The sequence below is a fragment of the Lutjanus erythropterus genome, chromosome 10, assembly GCF_056507025.1.
Source record: "Lutjanus erythropterus isolate fLutEry1 chromosome 10, fLutEry1.hap2, whole genome shotgun sequence".
NCBI classification, from domain to species: Eukaryota; Metazoa; Chordata; class Actinopteri; order Lutjaniformes; family Lutjanidae; genus Lutjanus; species Lutjanus erythropterus.
In genome coordinates, this window is record NC_139326.1 from 25,838,917 (window position 1) to 25,864,617 (window position 25,701).

Genomic DNA, 25,701 nt, shown 5'->3' on the forward strand with positions numbered 1-25,701 from the left:
TTACAGCCTCTGTAAGTGTGTGTGCCACTGATGACGCACAGCTAACCTACGGAATAAGAACAATCCGGTCTTGTGTTCGTATGGCTGTGTTCCTAAATGTGTGTTCACCAGCCTGCCAATGCTGAGTCCCCCAGCACCATGACAATCACATCATTGAGTCTGGCTGTGAATGCTGGCTTGTTCGCTTCTACTTTACCAAAGTGCAGTTAGCTTTTACAACACAAAATAATGTCATGTGGATTTGTTGATACTAATCCTGGGTATTTCTGTTTTCTCTTTTACAATATAGACCTCTGTTACATCTATAGCCACTCACTTCATCACCATGTAAAGGAAAAATTCACCCTTCAGTACTTGAATACTGTGAAACTCATACGTATGACATGTTTGAAGCTTTGCAGCAGGTTTAATGTGACGAGGTCTCAGAGTTTATTTTGTTGGTCTGTATGCTTTTACTTGACCTGCCTTGACTGCTACTATATACACAGTTAATATTTTGACTTCCCCAAAATGACTTAAAGGTACAGTATATTCAGATGATCAGATTGGATTTGTGTGTCCAGACATCATGGTGGTAACGACGAAGGCATCAGTAAAAGAAAGTATACTGGTGAACTGTACATGACCCTGTACACGTGTGTAAAAATGTGTGTAAATTTGATATCACCCTTAAACAAATGTGCAAGCTGATCTCCTAACGGTGCTCACTGAGGATTGCGTCTTTACATTGTGCAAGACAGCACGCGCTGTCCATTTAGTACGTCTGTCTTAATGAATACATAGTATGGGGCATTTCTACCCCAGTGTGCCACATACTGGGAGGAGAAAATACGAATAGGTTAATTTAGCACACACACAGCGACTTATCAAGCCTGAAAATAATTTGCGGTGACTGTAACTGCATCTGTATTTAATGCGTTTGAAAGGAAGGTACTAATTGGCCCAGTGCTGTGCACAGATGGCTGCTGTTGTTGTGGTGAGGAGGAGACAGTCTAATTTTAAGTCATTTCTCATAAACTGTTTAGGGGATGTATTTTTTTTTCATTCAATAATCCTTAGCGCAGAAAAACACCATGATTAAACTTAAATTTAATGCAGCCTATCTGCAGCGAACATTCACAGCCACTGTAGTGGAAGGAACATTAACACTGACCTTTATAATGTCCTCCTATTTCCTTCTTTTTACCAACATTACATTTTGAACTGGAGTTTTTCGGCCTGTTGTGCGTCTCTGCCCCCGGCGCCCTGGCTGCTCTGCTGCAGGACTACTTGGATTGAGAGACCTCAATACTGGCTGTACCCCGTCTTCGATCCCCTTGTTACGGCATTTGTGCCCATTGTCAGACCAGATACAGTGCTGACCAGGTGTCCAGTGTACACACAGCTCACACCTCTTCTGCAATGGATTTTATTATTTATTTATTTATGTATTTATTTTATTTATTTATTCATTCATTTATTTTTAGAGTTAGTTGAAGAAGTTCATATCACCAGTCCATCATGTGTTTTGAGTGGCCAGAGTGTCTGGACTGAGATGCATCTGTAGAAATCCGATTGTAATCACATTTCAAACCACCAACAAATGTGGCTTGGATCTGATTTGCAAAAATGACATTTCATGTGGTTTTTTGCAGTCCAGTTCTAAAATCCGTCTGGATATGCCACAAAACGGACTGGGCTGGCAGTCTGAACAAGGCGTTTGACTCTATGATGGTATACACATTCTTGCCAATTGTGTCACACGATTTCATTGATCTACAAGTGGCAGTGAAGCGCCCAGAAGCTCAGGAATGTTTCAGCAAAAGCAGGAAGGAAAAAGACTGCTTGAAAGTAAACATGGATGTAAACAATGGATGCAGCTTCAAATTTTCCCAAAAATCGACTCTGCAAATGTTTTTTCAAGGAAGGGGATGTCTTCAACACATTCGTTACGCCTCAACCTTAAACGCAGTGTGTTTTGGGGAGAAACACTGAATGTAAATATAATATTTGTGCATAAGAAAACACCACAGGGCACCTTTACACATTTACTCTCAGTTTAAGGTTTAGTGAATACATTGTGTTTATGTGACAACTCACTCATGATGGGATTATAAATAGAATGAATTAATTATGCAGGACTATGCGCACATTGTCATTTCTAGTGAAACAATCATTTTGACAATCCATACGACAGGAATCATTTGGTCTCGCTTCCTTTGTGGTTATAATGATATCAGGACAACACAGCTGAATCTTACTAATGCTTATTACCAGCTTGTATCAGAGCTGGATTATACTTAAATAGGGAGGCTGCTTGTGTGTATGGCAGATCTCTTGGCCAGAGCCTCACTTTCGTGCTTAAAGCTTTATGTTTAATGTGTCCAATGTGTTTTTGTGGGTTTGGCAGCTGTAGCTACAGTGAGCTATCTATGGAAACTCAAACCGATATAGCCTTTTCTTATTAGCGTCTCTAGCATTAACATACAAGTCAGGCAATGATTATTAGGTGTACACAACTTTATGAGGAAGAAACAGTTATTTTGAGATGCTTTCATTAGACTGAAAGTATGTGTTAGTGTGCCAGCATATGGCATATGGCATATATGCAAGCACACGCCATGCATATACTGTTACAGGAATGTTCAGTCACTTAGAGAGATCCACCAGGGGGTTGAGGCCCTTTAAAAACTGTATAACATTATATTGATTCTAACTCTCAGTTGAAGTGCTGCCTTCTCTGTAAGCGTCTTTATTGTATTCTTTTCTCCACTCTATACTGTTGTGTCCTGTATGGCAAACTAATACTCAGGGTACTTAGGTACTGCTGCCTAAATGGTGACTGAACCAATACTCGAAGCACAAAATGATGGTAGACAACATTAAAGAAATGTATTTTTTTGTTGATAAAGCAAATTTGATTTAATTTAATTTTGATTTTAAATAAGGTAGGTACTAGCAAATGGTGGCTGCCTGCTGCCAGAGCCGTGTAGAGAAAGTGCTGCCATAATGTTAACCAGCGATCTGGCATCGATATGATATGCACTGAATTTTGCCTTGTGATGCGGTCCAGTACATACCAGTTATATTGTAAAGGGGATTCAGTAGGGCTGCATGATTTGGTAAAAAAGTCATGTTGCGATTATTTTGACTGATTGACGTTGAATTGTTGAAATAATCGGTTTTGCATCATAATATTAATGCAGGATTTTTAGGCCAGGTAATCATGTGGCACTACAGTACCTCATTATAATGTTGTTTTCCTGTTTTTTAGAAAACTGGTACAGCAATTTAGATATTGCGATTTTATCGCTATTGCGATTCATTGTGAAGTCCTAGGATTTGGTACCCAAACCTACTGATTCATTAAATCCTTTTCCAGGCTTTTGAGTTAATATGTACTTAGCCTACTGTAAGGTGTACACTGTACATTTCTATACACTAATAATAGATCCTGTCAGGTCTTAGCTCTGTAAAATGTTTTTTTCTTTTTCTTTTTGTTTTCTTTTTGACTTTTTTTTTTAAATTATGCTCATTAGACTTATACACAGATGCTTTGTCGGGAAACAATAATGATAGTAAAAAAGAACTATTCACAACTTGGCAAACAAACATCAGCAATGATGAACAATGATGACATCATGTAAATCCACAAAGAGAGGATTCTCCACAATAAAATAAAGTAAAACAAAATTAAGATACCGTAAAATACAAATTTGCTGTTGTTTTTTCCATGAAGTACACCTTCTTAAACCTGTCTTGCCATTGATGAAGGGTTGGTAGCAGTGGGTTTAGTTAAGATAGAGTTACCATCTTTTTGCCACCAATAAAAGGATATGCCTTTCTCTTGTCCATAGCTCCACTGGGTATTGAGCCTGTTATAAAGCTGAGCGGGTCTAATGTTGAGTCAATATTGCAAAATTCTGTTAATGTTAAAATTGCAAAAATGTCTGGCTCTGCAATTGTTTTTTAACAAGAAAGGAAATTTATTCAACACATTTGTTAGGCCTGAAGCATAAACACAATGTGTTTTGGAGAGTAACACTCAATGTGAACAGAAACTTTGTTAACAAGAAAATTCCACAGGGCACCTTTAAGTATTTAGTTTCTTTCATCTAATCATCACTTTCAAGAACTTGACTTTTAACCCTGAGGCAATCAGTCTACTGATATCAGACTGCAGCCAAGAGATGGAAGAGAAATGCACACTCTGTAACAGCTGAAAAAGAGCAGTGGATTTTGTCGGATGAACACTAGATCCTGTTTCTGGTATTTCCATGATGCTGCTGACAAAACTTCATGATTTACTTAATTCAGGAGCATAAATTTTAAATGAAATGTTGCCTAGCACAGTTTACTACGTGTTTATGATGGAGCATACAACCAGGTTGAGGTGATGTCTGCCCCTGCTTCTGTCTCCCGCACTTTCTTATAATCTTCCCATTTCTCTCTCTGCAAACTTTTTTCCGTCTGTCTGTGTACCTCCTTCATAAATCTCACTTTATTCCACACTCTTCAAACTCTGCCTGTGCTTCTTCATCTAATGTTTTTTTGTTGTTATTTTGCTGTTTACTTTGTTGCTAAGAGACCAGTGCACTGTAGCTGCACAAGTTTTGTCTTAATATCCATCCATGGGTTATAAGTAAAGAGCTGGCCAATAAACAGTCATGTTTTTCATTAATGAAAATTAAATTGATATAAAAACATCATGCAAGGGTTCTTGGACTGTTTTTTCCCCAATTTAAATTTTCTGTTCCAACATGGGATTCAAATATTCAACAGGGAGACATTTATTGTCATATTGGCTTTAGCTAAAAGATAACCTACTGGATGGCAGGTCCATAAGCTGCAACATCTAAGTGAAATAAATATTTCTGACGGCTGCCATGTGGAAGCAGCTTTTGTGCATGTTTGAGGTACAAGAAACAATGTAGGTATTTGTCTCCTGCTCTCAGTGCTTCAATCATAGCGTGATGTGAACCATCTGCCTGTCATCTCTGTCACTCCTTGTGCTGAAAGCAGGCATTGTTCAAAGCACTCAAACCAGACAATGTTTCAGCACTGCAGCAAGCCTTTATTACTGTGTGATTGAACCAGACTTTTTTTTTAAAAAAGCACTTAAATCAGACAGCAAATGTGCTGAAAACTGACATTGCTTGAAGCTTAATAGCAAGATCATCTGTGATGGTTTTAATACACCACACGTTCTTCTCTTTCTTTTGAAAGAGTTTTTACACAAGTAATGACTCCCTCAAATTTGCATGAATGAATAATCAGGAAGGCGAATTTTACGCAAAGATAGTGGAACATTAGGTATGTTATTTTAAAAAAAAGCAGACACTGGGTTTTATAAATTGTGACATTTCGTTAAAGCTATAAAAAGCATTGATTTGCTTTTTTCTGTAAACAGTGGATGGAGCATCCACATCTGAAAAATGAAGCTAGTGTGGAGGTACATTAAATCTGCATTCTCCCTAATGGCCATCAGGGTTTTTTTTTTAATTACCCTAATTCTCAGACTTGAGTAAACAGTTCCCTAATGAGTTTATGGCCTCAACTAGTTCAGAGTCCTTTTCAATACAGCACGAGGTTCATTTTGCTAATTATGGTCCTATTGAGGGTAAAATAAAGCAGGATATGCTTTGGGGCAGGGCTACATTGTTGATTTTAGTGAGTCCATCAAACTGTAGACCAAGCTGATCAAACACGGATCGAGATTCTGTTACTACATCGTCTATTTCTTGTCTCAAATGTTGTCAGAACCATATCTTAGTGTGCTGTTTAACTGTCATACGTGATAATTTGTGACCAGGTTAGCTGCCAGTTTTTCCTATGGATGAGCCACGAGCATCACCTTACACACAGTATGTCATCCACGAACTCCATACTCTCAAACGTGGTTGTGTCTAGAAGGGAACCCTTGATTTGTGAAATTCTTGAGTAGTTTGTTTATGCATGTTGGAGAAACTAATGAAGTTACATACGGTGACAATGCTGTGGTTAAAATTTAGGTAGGTTGAGGAACAGAAAAAACTTGGTATGGATTAGGGATCGCAACATCTTTTGTGGGTCTGGGGTTCCTTTCTAGGCACCACCCCCAATGGTACTGTGCATGTTATAGTTGCATAAAAACAAGATGGTAACCTCCATAATGCCAAACACAAGGCCTCGAAATGGTAGTCCACAAATCAATAGGTGACATGATGAATTTGCCAGCTGCAACCTGAAATACACAGACTTCAGCAGATTGTTCTCCTACGAGTTTGACAAATAAAAAAATATTTCCATAGCAGACACAGAACAATGTTAGCATTCATTTACATAAGTTGTTTCAGCAAGTTCCCAAAAACTTTGTTTAATTCAATTCAATTCATCGGTTTTATTGGCACGACTGCATAAAATACAGTGTTGCCAAAGCGTATTAATACAACCTTTTATGTTTATCGATTATGACTCCTGCAAAAAAGCCACATGGTCTGCAACAAAACCAAAACCAAAATCAAAGGAAACTGCTATTCAGTTCCTGTTTTGGATTGACAATCAACATTGTTTTCTTTTAACCATGAACACGGTCATTCTCTAACTTTAATCTAATCACACAGTCGGTCTTTATTGTGACCACGGCGATGAAGGTCCCCTACCTCACTTTAACCCAAACCGAGATGTTTTTCCACTCTTAAATAAGTGCTTTATTTTAATTCAAACCATGATCTTTCCATTTCCAAGTTGTTTTTATGCCTCAACCAATCCTTAACCATAGCGGTGGGGCATCATAAATCCGATTTTTTTTGGTTTTGGAAGATAAACAATGTCATCCTGCTGATAGAGGGGTTGGATTAGAAAAAGCTTCTATGTGCTGTTCTAAAGGGCAGATATAAATAACATATTTAATTTAGAGGACTTGTTGGTGTCTGGCCACTTGATGAAATTAAATGCAATGTTTACTCTTCTTTTAGCGCTGTTTTGGTCTCTACTAGTAGTTTTATCAGAGCTGGTTTGGAGAAAAAGCCGCCTGCTGCTGCTGGAAACACGGTTGATAACAGTTTGGTGATAATTCTCTGTGACTTTACAGTTAAGAGAAACACCTTTTATAAAACACTGGTCTTTTCATCCACTGTTGATGTGGAAAATCTTTATTAGAGATTAACTTTGGGCATTTTGTGTCTACTCATACGGCCACTTTAGCCTCTGTTCTCATCGGTGTAGCTCAGATTGTTAGATCAATAATTATTAGTCTGACAGGACTGAGGTGAAGCAAAGTTTCTGTTCTTATTCACAATTAAAAATTCCCTAACTCTCCTCATCTGTCGTAGTCATCTCACTGTCGGGATGTTTATATTGGCGTTTCATCAAAGGGCAGATTCCCGGAGGGTTATTAATAAAAGTTGTGGTCCAGTGTTAACGGACGTCCCTGCACATTTGGAGCTGAGCTCAGCCGCTGTTGGAGAGTGTGCTTGATAAAACAGCATGTGTGTGTGTGTGTGTGTGTGTGTGTGTGTGCCTCCTGCGTGTTCTCCAGTGAAAATGTGCGTAGTGTTAAAGCTGCTGTTTTCTGTCGTGACCAAAGCTACAGAGCCATAAATCAAATACCCTGGGAAAGTTGAAATGCTTGGCTTGTTGCATCGACACATTATTTAGATTTCTGTTTCTGATTTTCCTCAATGATTTGTTGCTCTTTGATATGAAAATTGAAACGACTTTGAGCTCTGAAATCTTTTTAATCATAGTGATTGAAAACAAATGTTTGCTTTTGGAAAGAGACTTCCTACCAGCATGAACAATTTCTTTAGGCGTATATGGAATTAAGACATGTAGATTAAATACTTTGTGCATAAATTACATTTTTTTTCATTCTCTGTCTGTTGCATGGCCTCTTTTTCAAAAGTTTTGAGTGAGTGTTTCTGTATGTGTATGGAGAGGTAGCAGTTGTGTGTGAATGAAGAACAGAGCACTTTTTGAAGGGAAACATATAACTGAACATTTTGCGGTGAGCATTTGGTCCCTAACAGTGCCAGAGTGGTTAGCATGAATGCACCCCTTGAAATGGGTCGAAATGTACGCAGAATAAAGAGCCCACATTTTTTTCTCCTTTCCCTCTGTTCCTCCCTTCCTTTCCATCCACGCAATTTTAATCAGTGTCAAGTCGATCCCTCATTACTCTCATCTTCCTGCCCTCTGTGGTTGTGAGTGGTGGTGAGTGATGTTGCGTGTGTTGGGCTAATATGACTATAAAAGGTTGGGGCCACAGAGCCTTAACACTAATCCGGGTGCAGAGCCTCTTTTATTAGCCCTGCTTGTGTCTGTCGGTCTTTGTGTGTATGAGAGACAAAGATAGAGGCAAAGGAAACGCACACAGAGGGGGACGTAACACACACTGAAACCCACATTACACTCTCTTATCCTTGTCTTTCATTTCTTGTTCAGCAGAAACACGTTTTCCTGCAAAGGCACCAAATTCAATAGCAACACCTGAAGTGATAGATGGTGGGTAAGAGTGACAGCAACTTCATAGTTAGGACAGCCACAAAAGTGGCGTGTGTGCATGTGTGTGTGTTCAGTGAAGTGATGTGTGGGGTCCTTTTTCATGGTGTCTAAAGAAACAAATGACCTCAGCCCCCCTTGGACACAGTCGGACCTTGTGTTTGACCAAGAATGGTCAGAATCGCAGCTGCAAGGTGTTTTATTCTCTAAGGACTTTAAAAATAGAAGTCCAGTTTTATTGATGAAACAAACACAAAACCAAATTGTTAGTTTATTTGATTGCATTGTAAAAATATAAATACTATGATATAAATAATTGTTGTATTGATATCTTCACACTGGTTTTAGATACAGTGCTTTGACATTATGGGAAAAAGATAAGAGATACAGTGTGTAACATCCTACACACATTTCCAAATTAGTCACTGTCCTCCCTCGCCTTACTGATAAGAATGGCTCTGGTTTATATGACACATGCTCCCACAGTGCATTGCCTGGGCTGTTGGTGACGGTGACTGCGACTTAAAGACAGTAATAAAAACTCCCCATTCACAGATGCTAAAGTGCCCATTACTTTTAGTTCCGTGAATTACTTTTCAAGGAACTGAAAGGTTCTTTCAGCCTGTTGATTTCTACATTTCCACTGCAAATACATGTAAAGATTTGGTAAATTAGTCCACAGTATGAACGTATGTTCACACATCATTATTGAGCATGACTGAAATGCAGCTGCAGATTTTTAAAAAGCTGAATTATCACTACAAGCCCCACCCTCAAAGTTCCTGTACAGGATTGAAATGAATTCAGGGTTAGACACTAATATTTTTAAGCACTGGCCCCTAGGGCCACTAAGGCCCTAAATTTGGTGGCTAAAGTACGTTTTTGGTTCTGATGTGTAAAAACAATATAGAAAAAGCAATTTAACTCAACTTAACACAGCCTTCTTTAATTGTAACACTTGTGTTGTTCACTTTTTCCACAAATTGTGATGTTGTGTTTCTTGAAGGCATTGTTTCAGATGAAAAACAAGCTAGACTTCTCAGCTAGTTGGGGAAACTGGTGGCACACACTGCAGTTCATCCTGTCCTTAGATGTGTCATATTCTAGCCACTTAAGTTCCTGCTTCTATTCACTCCTTAATTTTATCTGTCCTTTCATTCTTTGTAGTCTACTTTTTGTGTTTCTGGTTCTTCTGCAGTGTAGCGTTTGTAATTTAATCACATTAGCTGTTTGAATTGGCTTAGTAAACCCATACTTCCAATAGCCCTAACATATCAGTATCTAGCCTGCAAACAGTATTTTTTGTGGCTCTGCTGTAAAGTGAAGGCTGGCAGTATGGGAAAAATACTTGGTATATTTGGTGGTCATGGGCCATTGGGCAATTGTTAATGTCAAACCCTGAGTTCCTAGAGTTTGGGGAAAGTTCCTGCTCAATACAGTATTTCATCTCAACCAGGAACAAACAGAAATCTCCTCTGATATGTCTGATATGTCTCTATCAAAGAGAACATTAGATTTGTGTCACCAAAACTTAAAGCAAACTATGCAGGAATTTTCCCAAAACAATGCATAGACTCATATGAAAATAATTCCTCTCTATGATCATCCAGAAACCACCAGAAGTGGTTGGCAGTGCCTGCATCCACAGAGCCAGTGCCTTCTTATTTTTATTTGTGCATGCTTGGGATGCCTTACCAACCCAATACATCAATATTTCAACAATCAAGTATCTTTCTGGTGGTTTTATGAACAACAACTGACAAATCCAATTTATTCTACCTTTAGTCTGTAAAAATGTAATTAGATAAGCCATACTTTAACTTTAGCAAGGGGGGGGGCAGTGCTGTTTTCAACACAATAACATAGAACACATTTAAACTAATTATATTTCATTTTGGTGCATGGACTCAGGCCCACTCGTGTGCCTGTTAAGTGCTTTGTTGCCCCACACTTGTTTGCAAAATATGTTCATGTAGATGGACAGCACCAGCACTTATTGGTGTGGAAAATGTTACAATTGGTTCCCTAGTATGATTACAATTACATGTATTTAACATTACTGTCAAGAACAGAATTGATGCAGAGCAGCATTTGTGCATGTTGAAGCCATGTTGAGCAAGAGGGTTGGTACTAAATACCAGACCTGTTGTTCAACATCATGTCTTTTGCGAGGCTTGAATCTGTTTCAAATTAACCAGCTTCCCTCAAAGTGGAAATGCAGCAATTAAACTTTGTTTAGATGCAGATATTCAAAGCATACCTCGAAAATCATGGAGGACCCTGAAAACCAGAGGCAAGAGAAATGGAATGGATGTGTATTTTATCATGCGTGCAAACTAAAAGTTTTCTGGCTTGTAACTGCTGTTTCCTTAAAGCCAATAAAACCAGAATGTGTCTGCACCACGTAGCGTCCCATTAGCTATTTGTCACCTTTTTAACTGCTTTTTGTACGGCACATAATGGCATAATTGCGTTTTACAAGGACTAGATTCACTTTACTTGATCTTTATTGAAGCAGTAAAATGTGTGTCAAGATAAGCTTTTTTTTTTTTTTTTGCTTATGGAAGCAGACATTCCAACACTCCAACCACTTAATCACTTTGCTGCTGTTGAAATTAGGCTCTAAACTCTAAATTAGGTCCTGCATTATCAGCTTGCAACAGGCTGACTTCTACATGCTACAGTTTCGATATATAGAGGCTAATGTTTTTAATAAAACTTCTTACTGCTGCATTCTTCGTGATCTAATTTAATTTTCATTGCTTATGCAACCGAATGCACATGCATACGTCACTCATTTTCTGCTCACTTTTGTTCTCAACTAGAGCAGCACCTGTGCTGCTGCAACTGTTCATGTTTCCTGTTGCTAGCTTGTGGCTAACAGAAGCTAATACTTTTTGGCACTTTTTACGAGCAGCACAGTCATTGACATTGTTATTCTCAGAGTCTCTGATCATACCTAATTTCTTCCAAATGTTTAACAATGATGTATTGTCCACAGTTTGGTTGTTTCCTCTAGCTTTTGCTTTTCGATTTGCCTAGCAGCCAAGATATGTCCCATTATTTGGTGAACAGTTTTGTGTCATAGGCTTTCACAATAAAATAAATCCTACTGGCTGATTAGGCTGAACAGATTGAAATGTCAAAAATAATGCACAATTATTTTAATTTCTGATTTCTTCAGGGGAAAAAATACTTTTTGGTTTTTTGCAAACATTTTTACCCCTACCTGTACCCATGAATTTATATAAATATATATATATATTTTTTTTTTTACCTGATACACAACGTTTTTTGCAGGTTACTCAACAGGTACTCGATCTGGTGCAGGATTTTGGCATGTATGTTGTACCAATAAGAAATGACTACATACAGTAGTGGATAATTTGGCAACAAGAATTGCATTACGGCTGTGATCTTTTTCCTCACCCAACCTGCAGTTAGAAGACCTTTTGAACTTTTCTATTTTCTCTAACAAGCTGTAAGCCCAGTATGACAGCAGGTCATAAAGGTAACTCAAAGAGGAGGGCTCCTGCTATTAGACATGCATCACTGAGTGTACAGTGGACCCTCCATCATGTGGTAGAGGACCAAGTCTTTCATTAGCTTTTTCCAAAATGCCTCCGTAATGGAATGGATCCATAAATCCTGTGGTAAATACAGGGTGAATGTGTACTTCCCACATCACCTTGACCCACCCTTCTCCTTAATAATCCTGACTGTGATTAGTGTTTCTGTTTATGGAGATAATTTAAGCTGTTTGTGGTTTTTGTGTTTCTGCAGCTGACAGACGGCGGGAAGGCAGCTAAAGGTGGTATTGCTGTCGGAGACCTGGTTCTGTCTATTGACGGCATCGCCACAGAGGGCATGAACCACCTGGAGGCCCAGAACAAGATCAAGAACTGCACTGGCAACCTCAGCCTCACCCTGCAGAAGTAAGCCATGAGCTCACGCTCGCAGTGTGTGTGTGTGTGTGTGTGTGTGTATATGTAGTTTTTAAACCAAAACCACTTCACTTTGCGATGATTTAACGTGTGAACGTGAGTGGGAAGCCATTTATCTCCATGACAACACAAGATCCATACACTCCCTTTCAAACAACCATTCTCTGCATCAAATTTAAAGTCCATGCTTCCCCTTTCAACCCCAGACGTCCCGCATTTGGGCAGATGTTCACTGTTGTTGTAGGAGTTAATCTTAGCTCTAACACACAGAAACACCATTAGTTCTGCCTGAGCTCCCATTCCCTGAAGGAACGAGAAATAACTGAAACCTCAGCGAGAGCATCACACATGTGAACCACCCCCTCTTCCCCAAGGCCTACTCTTCACTATTTGGAGGGATCCTGTTGTACAGTGGAGCTGATTTATCGCAAGCAGTTGTGCACGCAAACGTGTGTGCGTGCGTGTGTGTGTGTATCTGGCTTTGGTTCTCATGTGGTTTGAATTGTCTGGTTCTTTGGCAGCACTTATTGGCATGCGTGTGTTTTTGTTTAAACACTGTGAGATGTTCAGGGCTTCTACACTTGTCCTTTTGGATTTGAGACCATGAAACAAGGGGCACATTTACAGTGTTCAGTACAAGCACAGGTACAATTAATTGATTTTGCTACACTCTTGGGAATAAAGGTGCCAACTAGAACCATGGAGGATTCTTTGACTTGTCCCCGTCGGAGAACCCTTTTGGGTTCTTGGTATAACATTTTATAAAGGCTCCAACTTGAACTCCTACAAACCAACATAGAGTTATACTTAGAATCACCTTTTAAAGGTTTCACCCAGAACCCTCTATGAGAAGTTCCACAGAGAATCCTTGTATGGTCTAGTGGTTCCACCCAGAACACTGTCCGGGGGTTCTATCCAGAACCACCCTCTAAGGGTGTTAACAAGAACCCACCCAGATGGATCTACTGAGAACCCTATATATATTACAAAGGTTTTATCTAGAACCCAGCCTCGGATGGGGGCAGTCGGATTGGATGATCTCATACTTTATTTTGTCTCCACCTAAGCTCCATCTTCAAGAACCATCATAATATTTACCAACAGAAAAGGGGTCTGTACATGAAATAAGAATTTACTGAAGTAGCAAAACGCATCCTTTTCTTTCTGTGTTTCGTTGGGTCTCTTGATCTGCATCTGGATTTTACATTCTGTCCTGTCTTGATGGCTTTTCATCTTTCCTGCAGCCCTCCCCCTCATTTGAGGCTAACTCAGCATGTCCTCTAATTTGTGTCCAAATGATGACAGACTGAAGATGTTTGCTTTTGGTCGAGTGGCAGAGAACACATACTGTAATACCGCAGGGCTTTTAGTAACTGAAGGTCCGTGTGTGGGTTACCGTTAAAGAGAGAACCATGATCAAAGTATTTTTTTATGATGAGTGAAGCAGGTCATAGCATAACATCTGACTGAAGGTCATCGACGGATGATTTACCTGTCAGAGTGGGAGTTCGTATCCTGATGGATGTTTTTTACACTGAAGAAGGTCAACAGGTTTTTCTGACAGCAGTGTGGAAGATATACAACCAGTCAGTTCAGCGCTGAGGCTGAAATTGTTTTTGCAGAGAACAGTAGCAGTCCTTTGATTCATGCCTTTAAGCTAGTTCAATTACATAGTACAGTCTGTGTCAGCATATTGATAAGATATCACAGAAAATTTCTTACTGATTGATTTTTATAATAATTGGGTTTAAAGAGATTAGGACAAGTGCGGTTTGTATTGAGAAGTGATTCAAGCCCTGGGTCATGGTTCGTATAATGTAATAATACTTCCACATGCTGCATCTGCTTATATAGTTTGTCTCTCTAAAACAGCATTAAAACATGTGGATGAGACGACTAATAGATTCAACATTTCTGTGCTTTATACGGTTTGGCATGTAGTGAAAGAGGTTAATATGACTGTGGCACTTTGCAAGACATAACTAAGACCTGTCAAACATATTATTCATTATTATGACTATTGTGCCATATATCTCTTAAAGGGACAGGTCAACCTAAAATCATAAATATTTTTCCTCTTGCTTGTAGCTCTATTTGTTCATCTAGATAGATTTGGAGTGAGCTGCTGAGGTTTGGAAATATCTGCCATAGAGATGGCTGTCCTCTCTCTAAAACTTGCCAAATCACACCAAAGCAGTCTAGATGGATAAATAGCACTGTAGGTAACAGGAAAAATATGTATTTTTGATTTGGGGTGAACTGTCCCTTTAAAGTTATATTTGCTTTCTTGTCTAATTGTTAAATATGACGCTACCAAAGTCAGAAACTCCAGCAACACTTATAATATGAAAAAGGACTTTATCAGGGTCATCATGAAACCATTTGCAAGGAACATTTAAATAGGATAGGTATGAAGCAGAAAGAATATTACACATACATACACATTTAACCACACCATACTAACCAATGGGGCACCTACACACACTGCTTGGTGGACTGGGTAAATGGTCAGGTGATTTCAGGCTAATCATATTATCATATTCCCAAACTAGCAGCAAGGCATCAGGAGTCGTCTTACTCCAGAAAGTGCCTATTTAACGGGACGTAATTGCCTCAATGATTGTAAAAATGGAGATGAAATATAGCATTGGTTTTCACTGAAAGCCAGGGGATGGTTAGATTAGCTCAGCATAAAAAACTGGAAACAAGAGGAATCAGCTATCAGATTATCTGATGCACACCAGGAAGTCACTGCTAGCCAATAAATAGTACAGCACGAAACACAGGTAATACCACAACCTGTTGTTTTTACGTTACACTTGTTTCTACAGATTAAACAAATGTGATATAGCATACTGCATTACTTATTTAGTTTTAGGGATACTGGTAGGTGGATTTGACCAGAACCTCTAAAGCTCGCTCTCTCAATCAGTTGGTTGGTTGGTCCACAAAGACTTTCCCATCCTTTGGCAGCCACAGGTTTTGCCCTAGGAGGCTAAAATTTGAGATGGAGTGTGTGTGTGTGTGTGTGTGTGTGTGTGTGTGTGTGTGTGTGTGTGTGTGTGCGAAGATGTTTGTGTCCTAAGGGGGATGTAGTGGTGGGAGTATCCTATTACTAAAAGGTACATAACTTCCAAATGGATTCGCAGACCTGCACAAAATTCTGTGGAAAGTTTGGTCATGAGGACAGCTGATTAACTGGTCATGTGTGGCAGTGGGAGAAGGCTAGAACAAAAAGGTGCAAAATTTGTAAATAGAGTCACATAACATGACCAAACTCAGACAGAGACAGACATACACATTTGAAATTTGCCTCGCTTTGCTTGTGAGGTTGAGTGTGCATGAATGCATGCATGTATGTGGTCACAGCTACTGTGAATTCATGTTCACTTTAACTTGTGGTATAGTATAAATCTTCTTATCTAACTCTCAACAAGAAAGTGTATTTTCCAAATTGCCCAATTATTCCTTAAACATTTGTTAATCTTTTTATTGTCAGTTTTTCAATGTTCTTTTAGTGACGAGCAGAGCAAGCTTTTTAATTGTCATAGACTTTAGTTTCCAATTACTTCATTAAGATGCCAAAAGAGCTGCCAAGCGCTGGTGTAACTGCACAAATCTCATGTAAGGGTGTGCTTGTTTACGAGACCAGTTAAAGGATTATCTGTTCTGCACCACTCTGTGTTTGTGGCAGACATCAGCCCTCGCAGGGTTGATTCATGACCTATTGGAAACACATGGAAAGGCTTGTTTCATTAAGTGGCAGTATTATATTATTAAAGCTGTGTGACTAGGCAGCCACGTCGGGGACAGCTGGCTCCAGCTCCTGCTTTACTGGGATACTTCAGGGTCCAGAAGATTGACAGAAATCCCTTTGTCTTCTCCAGACTCCTTTTATAAAAAGGAATAAATCAGAGTTTCAAAGATCCTATCTGTTTGTTGCCTGGCATTCATTGGCACTTTGACTTAGACATACTGTAAACCCAAAGAGTGTCATGCCTAGGCCAACATCTGGGATTTAATGGGTTTACATGCGTAATGGAAAGAACCAATCTAGTCCCTTGTTTCTGTTAGTTTTTATAGGCGTCACTCTCTTCTCTTTTCATTTTTCCTTTCTGCCTGCACGTTTTGATTGGGTTTGTCACTGGGTCAGATAGCAAAAGGAATGATAACAGTGAGAAGATACAGGGAAATGTTAACAATGCATGTGGCGACGGCATGTGTGTATTTTAAAAGGAGACAGGTTGTTATTCCTTTTCCAAATAAAGCTGCGATGGAGAAAGAGATGGGCAGCAGATGTGTGAAGGACAAGAATAGGAAAAACTAAAGTAAAGTAAAGTTGTTTCTGCAAGAAAAATTCAAACTGACATGAAGCTGAATTAATCCCGGTTACAATTATTTTTAAGGATGATATGGCAGCTGTAAAGACAGCAAAATTATCCTGGCACTGACGCACCTCTCCATCCAGTGAAAAAAAACTGGAACAGAACCAGGATATATATTAACTGAGACGTAAAGCCAGATAAATGCATGAATGAAAATGTCATGGTTACCAGAGTAATCATCGCACACTAACAATCATTTAGTTGTCTGCGAGATGTTTTTTATTTCTACTGTAAAGTGAGCAGCGCTGAAATTGCAGGTAACAGATGCCAACACAACATCAGTGTGAGTTTGTTGTTGTTCCATTCATTTCACCTCAGATCAGCCAGTTTGAAATGATCCTAGCAAAGTAAAGACAGGTTTGAAAGTTCAAGTGGGCAACAAGAGACTTGCTCATTATTAAAAACAAAAGTGACTCATTTTCGCTTCAGATTTTTGATGCAGGCTCTGGCAGTGACCCTGTCGACTGCTTTCCCAGAAGGTTTTAACTTTAAAAAATTTACATCACACAGGTTTTGTAGTTGAAAAGCACATCTCAAATACATCAAAGGCTGTTTTATCAGCTTCTTTTATCTAGGAATAATCCCTCTTTTATTCTTTTACTGATTTTTTTTTTTTTTTTGCTTACAAAGACTACAAAAACACTTTGCAGTTTCAATAGTTTCCATCTGCTTCACTTGGTGTCAGGATGGTAAATAGGCTGCATTTATATAGCTCACTTCTAGTCTTGCAACCACTCAAAGCGCTTTCCACTTCATGCCAATATTCACCCATTCACACACATTCATACACTGATGGCAGGAGCTGTCATGCAAGGTGCCAACCTGTTCATCAGGAGGCCCAGATGGAATCTGTGGTTTGCTTCCAGTTTTCAGCAGTGATCCAGAGTGAAAATCTGCCAAATTCTGCAGAATGTTTTTTTTTTTTTTTGCTGGAATGTGTAGGCAGTATTAATTTAGGATAACAAATATTGTTTTTGAGAAGAAATAAACACACACGCAAGACTTTAAATAGCCTAAATTGCCTATGAAAGAAGTATTTGGTAGATTTTAGTTGAATATTTAATTTTGAGAGTTTATTACATTACCCACAGTTCAAAATTTGGACATGAAGGATACATGGACACGTGGCACAGTGATTAGCACTTTTGCATCACAGCAAGAAGGACAGCCTTTCTTTATGGAGATTGGTGGTTGTTGGTATCCAGGTGCTGTATAGTGGCTGCACACTGCTCCTAATACTAGTATGGGTTAAATGCAGAGACTAAATATGACTGTATAATTGTACTTTACAGTAATATAATTGGAATACAATTATACAATAATATAATTGTACTAATTGTACTACAACTAATAAAGTTGACCTTTACCCATGGAAGAAGCAGACAAAACAAGGAAAAATGATCAAATCAACGAGATCTGAGCAAGTCAACATAATCAGGCGGGCAAAACACTGCTGGTGGGATATGAAGCCACGTGGAGGACGGATCAAAACCACATCGCAGATGCCACTTGCCCAGTGACATCAAGGTGTAATGCTCATTCATACACACACTAATGGCACAGGCTTTGGTAACAATAGTAGGTTTACATGTGTAATGGAAAGAACTGCTCTGCCTCTGAGCCACAGCCGCCTTGATAGCCATTGTACAGGCAGCGTTGACAGATAAATTCTTGGTGACTCATGTGACTTTCACTCCTACATCTCAGCGTATATATCTCATCTATATTTGGCTAGAGCAACAAGTGTCTGGCAATGCAGTGTGTAAATTGAATTACATGGCTGTAAGTCTGTCACTTTATCACAGTCTGACTGAATGATTGAGTGAGAGATTCTGTAGGCTTTCAAATATCAGTGTCACTGTTTAATACGGCCTATCAGCCTCTTTTTATTTACAGTATCTGTAAATTAACTTGTATGGAGCGTGATATTTTTCTTTCCTGCATAACTGGCATAGCAATGAGGTCGTAAATGGTCATGGGACATGACTGGTCACTGATCTTAAGTGTTTGTTGTTTTACTTAGCGTTTCAATCTCTGCCTGAGTTTTTCTTCTGTCTAGGAATGCACTCTGTATTGTTTTGTTAATAATAGCTCTTAAAACACACGCTTTTGGTTCATGACCTTTGGAGCCTTCCTGGCTATCTGTCAAACAGTGTCAGCGTGTGTGTAGGCAGCTCCCCTGCTAACAGAGTGAGGCTTCAATACTGAAAGAGGCAGGAACTGGAAAGAAGGAAGGATGAATGGAAAAAAGAGAAAGAAGTCTAGGAAGGCAAATGGAAGTAACAGCACAGCGTAGAGATGAAAGAGAGACACATAAACAATGATGGAGATGGATTCTCCAAGGCTGACGGTTTTTGATCATCTCGGTTGCCATCTGCAGTTTCTGTAAACCGTGGATCACCCTGCCTGATGGCACCATGTGAGAATGTTAAAACATGACTGTTCCATGTTTAGATTCATAGATATCCATAAAGTTATACTGTCATTACTTATGCACAGCTGTGGAAAAAATGCAGTCAAGTTTCTGGGAATTTCTTTTTTCAATGAACAATTTTTCCATTTTTATCTTCAGTGTCAAACTGGATTCCATCTGATGAGACCTAGAAAAACAACTTATATCTTGTTAGTTAGGCCGACGGTTTTACTATGAATGAGATATCAGACACATGTGGAGGACATGTGTTTGTAACACACCCATACAATGGACACACACAGACTGTCAAAAGGCTGGTTGGTTGGTTTTAGTACATCCCATTGAACCTCTTTAGTCTCTCTAGCAAGCAAGAACAGATGAATGACAATAGACAACCTTGTATCCTAGAAATTATGTTTATATGCAGCTTACCTGCCTGCTCACTATCATGGCAGTTTGGTAACACAGTGTCAGTATTTTTTTTTTTTTTGCATATGAGATACGAGTCAATCAGAGAAGTCACCGCTTACTAAATGTGTTCTAAATGTAAAGTAGTTGCTTGAATGGCAGCGAGTAAACCTGCAACCTGCAAACCTATGCCTGTCACATTTTTTCAATGACATTCCTTACCTGAAACGATAATCTCTCCCCACTCTCCTCAGGAGTGAGCACACAATTTCTGCATGTCACTGCCCCAAAATGAAGGGCCTAGCAGCTGGGTATCGTTCAGAAGTTTTTGATGCCAATACTGTTACCGGTACCTTGGATATTGGAATAGTAAAGAAAAGAAAGAAACAATATCACTCACCGTATATGCATAAGTTGCAAAATGTTGATTCTGAGTATACATAATATAGAAAAATGTTCATATTTTCTACAATACCTGTGTGTAGCAACTAACACATGATTATTTTTTGTTTTGTTTAGGCACTTTATTAACATTTAATCTAACCAAACCACCAAAATTCACCCCAACCAACTCCCACTGACTGGTACATGGTGTTGTAGCACTTTCCACAAAAACAGAACGTGATCCAGGCACTAATTACACTTTCCATCAAAATAATTGGAAAAACAAATTAGTAGTATGGTGATGTAATTACAAGGAAACAGGATTGCTATGGAAGAGTTTGTCAGGCAGGGATTAACAGAGCAGGGTTAAGGTTAGAGAAATGAGAGAGGTTATGGGTAGAGAGACCAATAAGGTATGTTTTCTACAGACTGACAAGGGTGTAGCTGAAAAGTTGCTGGAAGATTGGTGGAAAGACGGTGTGCGAGGAAGAGGAAAGCAGGGACAAAGCAGGAGGAATGAGAATTAGGAAAGAAGTAGGGAGAAGAACAGGATTAGATTGACGTGAAAGCTAAGGAAAACGATTGGGGCTTAACAGTTAGACGTTTCTGTGGAACTGCAAATCCAGAATGATGTTTCCTTCATGCTGTCAGCATTGTCCCGAAGGAGTCCCAGCACTTCAGTGCAATCACGACGCTTCAACAGTTAAATTAGCCTCTTCAGCAATGTAATTATTCTCTTTAGAGGTACACCAAAGTATTAAACTGGTCATTTCAACCAATCATCTTGTGCTTCAACAAAACTACCTTTGTATTTCACTGTTACGCACTTTAACTGCCAGTGTCTGGCTGAATGCTTTATTCCCCACAGTAAAGTCTTTTTGGAGCCCATTTGACTATTTAATGGGCCTGTGTGCATGTGTGTGTTTGAGTGTTTTTCACTTGTAATGGCTCAGTCTCAAGGTCTTGATGTTTTTGAGGGAGTTGAAGGGTACAATCTGAAACACAACTGACCTGATGCACTCACCCACATATACTTAGGCACATCACAGTACACCACGAATGAACGCATGATTTGAATAAACAAGCTATCACGCGAAGAAGAAAGGTTTCAAAGCGTCTTTTGTGTGGTGCTGAGTTAATTGGTTCCACTTCTGTTTTTATCAGAGTGGAGATCTCACCCGGTTGAAAGGACCTCAAACAGGATAATTACACTGTTTGACAAGCCTATTCTTCATGACTGAGGGTCTCTATGGTGGAGTCGTCACATTTATAATAGTAGCGTCTTATGTGTTCATGTAGACAGCCACTATGACAGGGCGTAATAAGTCATGGATAAACACAATCAGATTTTAGATCTCTTGTGCGTGTGTGGTAATGCTGTATAGAAACGCCTGTGGTGGTGTTGTTTTGCTGCGGTGGCACTGATTTACGGGACCCCCTCTGCACTCGCACATACACACACACACACACACACACACACACACACACACACACACACACACACACACACACACACAAGGATGTTTAGCTCACTTCAGCACTCTCTATCCTGCACACACATTTACATTCCCCATTCATGTGTTTCATGGATGTAAACCAAGACAGAGAACAATACTGGAGAAACTGATTATATTGTTTTGTATTATATTGTATTAGATTAGATTTAGGGGTAACTTTACTATTTTTCAACTTGGACCTTAGTTTCACAAACCAACTCTGATTTAGTTGAAATAAACCCTTAATCCACCAAGCAGCAGGGAGAAACGACGTGTTGAGCCAGAATATTTTCACATCCAACTCAGAAAATTAAGGGCTTATTTCAACCACACTAGAATTGGTGATTGTTGGAACAGTGGAAAGATGAACCAAGGTAGTTTTGTTGACTATTATTATGTTTGTCACATTTGAGTGAGGTGTGTTTTATGATGATAAAAGTCCTGTTTCTGTGAATGGAGCATGGTAGCTTCGATGAGAGCAATAATCGTCTGTTTCTGTTTAAACAAAACTCTCTGACATTAAAATTTTTTTGTAAGGATCCTTTCCATAATGATGTTAAATACCAACCTGTTAGTAACAAAACAAGTACTTTTAGTGGACTAACACTTACAGTGCGCAATTTCTCTTAAGGATTATATTTCAGCCCCTTTTATGGCTGATGACATTCGCCGGTTTCAAAAATTGTTTCTCCATTAGTAACTCGGACACAAAAAACATGGGAAAGAATATTTCAGGTCGACAAATACAGAAGTTATCATTTAAAGTTTCTAATGAAGATATGCACACCAACCCAGAGACACACAGCAAAGCACATATGCACAGATCTCATGACAGCTGCTGGAGTTATTTTGAGTCTTGAAGTTGGCTCTGAGTGCTCGGGCAGAGGTAGGGTGAGGGAAGTTTATGTAGTGTTGGGGTATATGTTTTCATTTTGTTTACATTGTGTTCTCTTAATAGAGACAGTGACATCCCTGGGTTTTATGTACAATTGCTGATGCATGTGTACAGCCATGTGCCCAACAAACACACACACACACACACACACACACAGACACACACACACACACACACACACACACACACACACACACACACGTGCAATGATGATGTGTACTTCTCATCATATCAGAAAAATGAGAGAGTATCAATGACATAATTGGTCATTTGATGTATGGGGCTGTGTGTCAGTTACCTGTTTGTACGCAAGACTTAATCAAATGATCCATAGCCTGTTTTTAGCTTACCCTTTGAAACGAAACCCAGAATGGACAGCATGCTTACTTAGAACTGACCCAAGTGTAACACGAACATCATGTTTGAATGAACTTGGCTTTGAAGGAGAGAGATAATTGGATTCCCTATTTACAAAAGGCTGGAGGGACCATCCTTTAACAGGAATACCTCAGTTAATGCAGAAACACTGGCAAACGTTTGGCCTGCTCAAGTGTTTCAGAGTAAAGAAAAGACTACTTTCCATGAAGGGGCACAGAGCGCTTGGGGCAGCTGTGACTTAGGAGATAGCACAGGTCATCCATTAATCGGAAGATTGGCAGTTCATTTCCTGGCTTCTCCAATCCACAAGTTGAAGTGTCCTTGTGCAAGATACTGAGTAAGAGACGTTTTGAGTAGTCAATGTAAAGGCAAGTCCATTTACCATTTAGTGCTAAATGTATCACCACACTGAAAAAGAAAGTGTAATACTGAAACTTTGAGAACACTTGCTCTAAAGCTGGGCATACACAGCCTGTTTATGACACAATTTTTAAGTCGCACAACTCATTTTAGAGTTTGATCGAATTTCATCGTTGTTGCACTTAGGGGGGAGCAAGGATCAATCAACTGCTCCAGCCTTTAGAAATTTTGGTCGGCCATTGTCAGGCTCTCATACAGTTGAAGCAGAGCCTTGAATTGATTTCCAAACATCTGTGACATTTTCCTCTCTCTTCAGACTTCAAATAATGTAATAGCTAACACCGTTAAAGAATATATATACAAAATGAAGTACTAATCATAGCTGTGGTTGTTGCCAGTTGTACGATTTTATATGACAAAAGCCTTACAAAACTTGTCAAAATGTGGAATATATTGGTACAACAAGCGAAGTCCTGACTTAGAACTTGTGAGACTTGAACTGTAGCTACAGAAATTCACAGCCCTTTGCAAATCCTCTGTGATCATTGACACTCTCTGCACAGCTGCCATTGTCACTTACTCTGCTCTTATATTTGCCAAAGATGTTCCAAAGCCAAGAGTGCTCGACTGGGCTCACCTGTCTCTGTCTTTCACTGCTCTGTAGTATTTGCCAAAGATCATCTAAAACTGACGGCCACCATCTTTGGCTGGGCTTGTAGTATTCATCGGTAATATCATAATACCGAGAGAATGCAGCTACAGCGAGACACACCTGTCTCTGCCTGTCTTTTGCTAGTCCGTTGTTTTTGCCAAAGAAAATACAAATCCCAAGAACATTAGGGGTCTGTGAAGGTAGCCCACAGATATTCTGAGGCCAAGAACACTGTGTTAAGCTCATCTGTCTCTGCTTTTTTAATTCTTCTCTGCTATTTGCCAAACATATCTTAGTGTAAGCCAAGAGCACTCATCTTTAGGCCAGCCAGCATTGTTGAATGATACCCAAAAGGGCAGCTGGAACAGTGTGAAGAATCATCTGGACTGATTAGAAGAGAAAAACAAGAAGCTACATTTCATAAGCGCTGAGTAATTGCTATAAACGAGTTGTAGGGTGTAACACACAGTCAGAACATAAACTGTACAGTCAGCAGTTTTGTTCCAAATAAAATAAACTTTAAATTGTAGTGACAAATGGCTGTATAATAAATTGTAATCAACATGTTTTGAAACACAATACACTTATGTCCCAGACTGAAATTGCCATCTTCTCTTGCAGTTCTCACATTAAGCTGTAAGTTTACTGTGTTATCAGCTTAGATTGGTCAGGGTATATTTAAATTCAGCCAAGTGACTCACTGTGTATTTATTTTTGCACTGATAATTGCATAATCGCATGACACCCCGTTCAGTTCAAGCAGGGTGTGTTATCCTTTGGGTTTGAACACATCTGTGTGTCTTTTCGAGCTACAAATATCAATCTGTGTTACTTTTCTGCTAGCGTGTACCTGCTCTCTCAGCCCCTCCCTGATCTTTTTCCACCATTATCTTCTTCAAACTCATCTGGTGAAAATGCTGTTATTTTATGGTGGAAAAAAGAAGAAGCTGAAGGGATTCAGGTATTTGTTCAGTGTCAGAGCCAGAATCATTTCATGGTCACTGTCGTATCACTGTCGCCTAAGTTTATAAGACATGTGACTCTCGGTGACTCAAAAAGCAACTTGAGTGAAGTGTGCGTGTGTGTCTGCGTGTGTGTGTGTATTAAAGGGGCCATTCACCCCAAATCAAAAATACATATTTTACCTCTTACCTGTGGTGCTATTCATCCATCTAGTTTATTTTTGTGTGAGTTGCTGAGTTTTAGAGATATTGGCTGTGGGGATATCTGCCCTCGGTTGAATGTAATGGTACTAGATGATGCTCTTTACTTGCAATAAGCAAATCAGCAGAAGTATAAAGTCCCTAGGCAGATAAAAAAACAGAGACATTACAAATGACAATGTGCAAATACAAATACAAGACACAGGTAAAAAAAGACAAAATATAATGTGCGACATGTCAAGTTACAAGTGATTTTTTTTTTTCACTTTAAGCCATTGTTTGAGATGGATCTTAAAAGTGGGATATGTAAGACAAGTGATAGACCATTCCAGTATTTACTTCCTTTTACTGGCAGCACAGTTCAATTTTGTTGCAGATATGTGATACCTCACTGTCCCCTCTAGTGGCGACCCAGGTCACAATGCCACTGTCAGCTGTTTATTTAATGGATTCATTTAGAGGAGGTGGGGTTAGTCCATGCAAAGCCTGACGTAAAGCAAGCATATTTGAAGTTTTTAACATTCTCAAACCTCAACAAAATATGTTTTTCCAGTATGTTACTAAGTTTTTATCTAACACTTTTATGGCTTTCAAGAAAAGTGTTTCCTTTGGTTTAAGTATTATAACATTTGTAAGTGACCAGTTAGTAAAACTAAACTCGGTATGCGGTGCTCAAAGCACCAGAAACTACATTTGTCTACCAGAAATAATGACCCAGTTACTCAAGATAATCCCCAGACCTTATTGTGAGTAGTTTTATGTA

At 39.2% G+C, this 25,701-nt stretch overlaps 1 protein-coding gene across 1 annotated transcript in view; it reads left to right on the forward strand.

The window, feature by feature from the left end:
• pdlim5a (PDZ and LIM domain 5a) overlaps window positions 1–25,701 on the forward strand; it is an 83,376-nt gene that overhangs the window by 10,978 nt on the left and 46,697 nt on the right. The window contains exon 3 of the mRNA XM_084728792.1: window positions 12,244–12,395. Within this exon, the coding sequence (XP_084584918.1) occupies window positions 12,244–12,395 (152 nt within the window). The remainder of the gene's footprint in view (window positions 1–12,243; window positions 12,396–25,701) is intronic.